This window comes from Coturnix japonica, chromosome 15 (genome assembly GCF_054131305.1).
Source record: "Coturnix japonica strain WE chromosome 15, WE-NBRP24, whole genome shotgun sequence".
Lineage (NCBI taxonomy): Eukaryota > Metazoa > Chordata > Aves > Galliformes > Phasianidae > Coturnix > Coturnix japonica.
In genome coordinates, this window is record NC_140677.1 from 17,219,091 (window position 1) to 17,224,834 (window position 5,744).

Consider the following 5,744-nt stretch of genomic DNA (forward strand, 5'->3'; position numbering starts at 1 on the left):
CTGATGCCTTAGGAAAGGAGTTAATTTGTTGGTGAGAAAGAGGAGTTTTTAAGCTGGGGCAGAATAGAAGAAACTGCTAATTCACAATTGGGTCGTGATTCTGAAATTACAGCAAGTCAAAGCTGAAAGGAGAAGGGAAAAATGCAAAGTCACTGTGGAGATTTTGTCTTCTGACAGGAAATTGACGGCCAGGCGCTGCTGCTGCTGACCCTGCCGACCGTTCAGGAGTGTATGGACTTGAAACTTGGGCCAGCTATTAAACTTTGCCATCACATTGAAAGGGTTAAACTTGCTTTTTACCAGCAGTTCGCTAACTGAGAAGCAGTCAAGTTGAAGCGGACCTTCGAAGCACAACCATGCTCCGTTCTCTCTATCAGGAGAGCCAAATAAAGCTGAACTGGCAACCGGGAGCATCAGTCAACCTCCGCTTTTCACTCTGAAGAAAAGGCAACATCTGGAGGAAAATGCCAATGCAGACCCAGGGGCTGCTCTACCAGCTGCCAGCTCGGGAACACAATAGTCTCTCGCTCTGTGGTTCCCTTTTTTTAATGTATTTTTTACCAATTACAGGAAAGTCTCCTCTGGTGGGAAGAGACATTTCAGTAGTTCTGTTGGCACAGAACTTTAAAAGGAGAAACGGATCCTGTTTACGTCCGCATGCAGGCTGCCACAAATAACCTTCCTGTATTCCTGGTGGTTCTCAGAATCTCCATCCCCCCATGGACGGACAGTTGCTTTACCACAGCACTGGTATTGGAATGTGCTCGGTGCACATTCGTTTGTTAACGTTGAGTATTTGGATGCATTTGTTCGTTGTTAGGACAGCAATGTGACCAGAAGGTTCTGAATGTACGGTATAGAAGAGTGTGATTTGTTTCTGGTTTTGATTAGGGATTTTTGTCTCTTGTTGGGTTTTCATTTTGTCTTGTTTGTTTGTTTCTTTGTTTTTACTACCTCTGTGGCCTGAGCAGTAGAAACGATGAACTAAAAAGGGAGGGAACTACTTCTGGACCATCCATGGGACTGCTCAGCAGTCTCTTCTGTAGGCATATCAGAAATACAAAGCACTATAAGTGTGTTGAGCTTCTGTTGCAGAGCTTAAACAGAAACCTGTGCAGGCCGAGCTGTGGGTGTTACCTTATTCTGAGACATCAGAAAGTAATTATTTTGCACTTCTCTTACAGATGGGATGTGGGGGAAAAAAGAAGAAAAAAAAGAGAAAGAGCCTCTGCATTTTCTTTTATTTTGGCTGTCAGATAAAAGATGTTTTCTTAATTTTGCCCTTTAGAATCCTGTGAAGTTGTTTCCCTTTCCTTAAAGCACTGGGCCATGTACACACGGCCGGTCAGCTGCTCTCTGCTTTGTTCCCTGTACATCTTCTTGGAGAATACGCCAAGAAAACTGCGAGCAATGAGGACTGCAGCATAGCTCTGCCACTGTTTGCATACTGGAAACTATCTTAAAGCATGACTTTGTGTTTTTACTTAATTACAGCTGCTCAGGATCAGGTTTGACAGCAATGTGTGGGTTTGGGAAGGGCTGTTTGAGCTTTTCCTAGAGAAAAAAAAAAGATCTGAGGGGCATCTGGTTTCATTGGTAGACCTGCAGTAGGATGAACTGCTGATTTTAATTTCAGGCACTAAACCCAACCAGCCGCTTGCTGCAGACCTGTGCTTCACACTTGAAGTAAGAGAGCTCACCTTACTTTCCATTAACCACGTGGGAAATTTGCCTCAGGCTTGTGATCTGCTTCACGTAAGGGTTACGTTTCCGATGCTTTGCATTCATTTATTTTGCCTGTTCTCACCAGTATGTGGAAGAGCTTTGTAGGCTGGAGCTTTGTGCACTCAGGGAGCACGCAGCCCTGTCCTTTCTCCTACTCGTTTACCTTTTCACATAAGGAGCCTGGCATACTAAGGCAGCTGAGGCAGGAAGGTGCTTACTGCAGGGATTTCTTTGGGAAATAACATGTGTGCTGGTCTCTGTGTGGTTACTGCCATCACTGGATGAATTTAAGCTTCTCTAAGGCCTAAAATGGTGGGTTATTGTGGTGCTGGGAGCTGTAGATTCATTGAAGAGGTCATTTGTAAACAAAGATCTGTAAACTAAGAGGAGCTGAGTTGGCACAGTCTGTATCCACCTCATACCTTAAGGGGAGTGGTGACCAGTGAAAACTGTTTGAAGTAAGCAAAACTAAAGGATGGCTTTTCATTTCTTTTGCTGTGAGCCCCTTAGAGTAACTACCTCATAGAGGCAGAACTACTAATGGAAGTGCTGAAACCAGTTGGTTTTTGTCCACACCAGAGTCAAGCTGTCAGTGTCAGACGGTTACTGGCTCAGTGTTTCTGAGTGAGCGAGGATGAGCAGTGTGTGCTTAGAATAGTTTTTCTTCCTAATTATAAGCAGAGTCTGAAAACGAAGTTAAACTGAAAGCAAAATGTCCCTTTTTCTTGCCTGCACTAAGTATGTGGCCAATGAAAGGATGCTTTGGCTCTTTGTGCGATCGTCTTGCACCCTCACTGTAAGCTCAGCGAGAAGCAATCATGCCTGGAAAGCTCTTTGAAGGAAACCTTGTTGCTTTGCTGTCAGCATCTTGTCTTGAGAAACTTGACCAGCAGAAACAACCTCTGGGCTGAACGATGCTGCTGTCCATCTCCGGGGATTCCCGAATTCTTGTGCAGTTAAAGAAGCTGGTACCCAGCAGATTTACCTGCATAGCCAAGAGATGTCAGTTCCAGAACAGTGTCCTTCAGAGTAGCTGTCAGGAGAGAACTGAGCTCAGAGGGCAGCTTAGTGAGCCCGTTTACATGGCACCCAGGGTGTAAATACAAAAGTCATATTTCTGTTATTCAGCAAATAAAGCAGTGGGTTTCAGAGGTTGGGGGGAGACTTGCCGGTCACCTTTGGCATGTTTTCTAGACTGGATTTCTGCCTTGTTTTGGGAGGCGCTGACAGTCTGGTCCCAATGGGATCTGGTTTTGTTGTCGTTTTCAAAAGGGATGTTTTCATTATCTGTGAGAGGTTTTAATGCTGCACACAGGTACTGCGCACTGTGTTTCCTGGAAGCAGATGCACTCTTTAACTGCTGTGTTTTAGAAGGGATAACTGGGGCTTAGCCTTGATGGGCGGTGTTTGTACGCAGCTGTTCCAAGCTTTTCCTTCTCTCTGTGTGGCAGATGACACAACCGCACTTACATCTGATGTTTCATCTTGCAGCAATATGACTTCAGTCCGCTCACATCCTGCTGTCTTTCCTCAGAACTGGGTTTTTGGGTAACTCGGTGCTCGAATCCTTGGCTTCAGGATTAGAGCTGCGTTCTACCAGCAGGAATTGCTGGGACTTCAGTAATTCCATTTGGCTTCAGAGGTCTGTGCTTCCTCCACCATTCCCATTCGTCACAAAACATGACAAAGCTGAAGTCCAGGAGGGAAGCAGTGATGTGGTGTCTTGCAAACGGCTTCAATACATTAAATGAGCCCTCCGCTGGGCCTCGTGTACTGTTTATATGGATGGTAAAAGGAGATGCTGCTTGAATGACCCACTGATGGCTTTAACTCCTGTCTGCCTGATTTTTGTGTGCATTGTACAGCCTTGGTTTGCACATTATAGCTTTAGAAACCTGGTGGTGCCTCTACATGGCATTCAGACTGTGCTAAGCTGAGCCTCGCTGGGCAGCAATGTTACACTGTTGAGTTACTGCAGTGTGCAGAATTAACACAAGGTGCTGCATGAAGCCCTTCTGCAAGCTGCTCTTTGGGGAAGAGGGACGGAAAAGGAAATTCATGTGTGTTGTGTAGAACACCAGGGATGTTAATGGAGCACAGAGTCGAGGGTGGTTAGGATTCCTCTTTCCTGTCACAGCTTTCAGCATTATTTTGTTGTTGCTTTAAACTTTGCGAGGGTTTATTCTTGATTCTAAGGATGCTTTAAAGGAGGAAGGGAGTATTTCGCTGCTAAGTCCACAAGAGTGTCAATTGATTCACAGAGGATTGGGCCGAGCACTCTGTTCTTCTGCATGAAACACAAAAACGTGGCAAAAGAAGAGGTGGCTCGGGAGTGTAATGTAATTGAATGTAATTGAATAGGCTTCGAAGCTCAGATTGGAGACCGAACACTTTTGAACCAAACGTGTTGCTAGAGAAGAGGTTCTTAGATGAAGTAGCCTTACCAGAATGCCAAAAATATGATGATCCCATATAAAGCTACTCCTGGCCCCGTGCTGTCACTTGGTGGCAGGCTGGTCACTGCCTGCTGTGAGCTCCAATCGCTGAACAGGAGGCGAGCACAGACAGAGGCTCTGCCAGGAGACTTCAGGTGCTGCACGAAGGCTCCACTCTAAAGGGACTGTGGCCGAAACACCTTTCCGAGTGCTGCTGAAGTTGCCCCAGCGTGCAGGTAGCCTTGTTTCAAAGGCAGCCTTATGGGTGAAGGACTGGGAGGGGACTTGAGAACATCTGGTACTGCAAGCCTCTCTACTGCTGTGTGTGTGTGTTTGTTTTTGTTTAGATGATGACAATAATCTGTATGAAATGTAGCGAAAACAACTCGCGTTCGGTGGCACTTTGTCTCCACGGTCATTTCTAGCTTTCAGAGCTGCATCTCTCGTCTCAGAAATGCACCAGGCAGTAAAGATGGACTGTTTGATGGGAAGACCAGGTTCCCACGGGGTGCGGAGCCAGCGGTGCCTGTTTCAGCTTTAAGCCCTGGCAGTGAGCAGGTCTCGCACTGACCAAACCCGGCGGCGGGCACAGCCTGCAGGAGCCTCCAGCATCGCACCAGTGGAGAGGAACAGCCCCGCTGCTGGGCACAAACACTCCTTGCCCCCAGGAGCTGCTGGACACCAGCTTCCAAGAAACCTCGTGGCACAAATAGCTTTCTCAGGAGGCGCCGTGCTGCTCCAGCCGCTGTGGTTCCTTGTACCACCATGATGATTCCTGTGTGAAATACAAACTGATCTTTGTAGACAATCAGAGGCCTTTGGGGAGACTTTGCCCTCGGGGCTGCCTGCTCTCCACATCTGGGCCTGTTTCTTATACTGACTCATTGGAACTGATGCACTTTTCCTGTATTTCGCCTTTTTTAATTAGCTGCTTATCCTTAAACAAAGATTTAAATGCATATTGTGTTGTGTCCCTTCTGCTTCTTCTTTTACCCTTCTTTAACTTTTGAATATATACATATATGCAGTGAGACTGAATTACTACATGGGAGAGAAATGTGAACAAGAGAATAGGTGAATGAAACTCAGTCCCTCTGTTGTTTGAGCAGCTGTAACCACTGAACCGGAGGGTTTTTAAGGCAATATTTGGGCTGGGTATTTTGCTCGTTCTGTCTGTAAATAATGTACAGCAGTTTGTGGCATCCGATGGCTTGAAGTGGTTGTAAGAGAATTAAAGGAGGACACTTGAACTGTTGCGGACGGCTCTGGTTGGTGACGCTGCAGTTTCCTGACGGCACCTTCCCATCCTCAATGCTGCGGGTGCCACACGCCGCCGTGCCGCCCCTCCGTGCAGGAACCGCCGGGGGTCGCACAGCGGAGGCAGCGGCCGGTCGGAGCGGAGCAGCGCCGGGCCCTGCACACGCGGCCGCTCCCCCCGTCCCGTCCAGTCTCGGCTCCTCGATCTCCCGGCGGCCACGAGCCGTGTGGGGGCGGGACGGGCCGGGTCGGTTTGACGCCGCCCGGAGCAGCGGATGCGGGCGGTTCATCCCCGCCCCGCCGGGATCCGCCCCGCCCCGGCCCGGT

The 5,744-nt window shown here is 47.9% G+C and overlaps 1 protein-coding gene across 3 annotated transcripts in view; it reads left to right on the forward strand.

The window, feature by feature from the left end:
• SFMBT1 (Scm like with four mbt domains 1) overlaps nt 1–5,119 on the forward strand; it is a 48,616-nt gene extending 43,497 nt beyond the window's left edge. For 2 of the 3 annotated variants that reach the window (XM_015874467.3, XM_085517230.1), the window contains exon 21: nt 178–5,119. In XM_015874467.3, coding sequence (XP_015729953.2) covers nt 178–318 — 141 coding nt within the window. In that variant the 3' untranslated portion in view covers nt 319–5,119. The remainder of the gene's footprint in view (nt 1–177) is intronic. The other variant, XR_014934898.1, reaches the window with a different exon arrangement.
• Nucleotides 5,120–5,744: the final 625 nt, after the last annotated feature.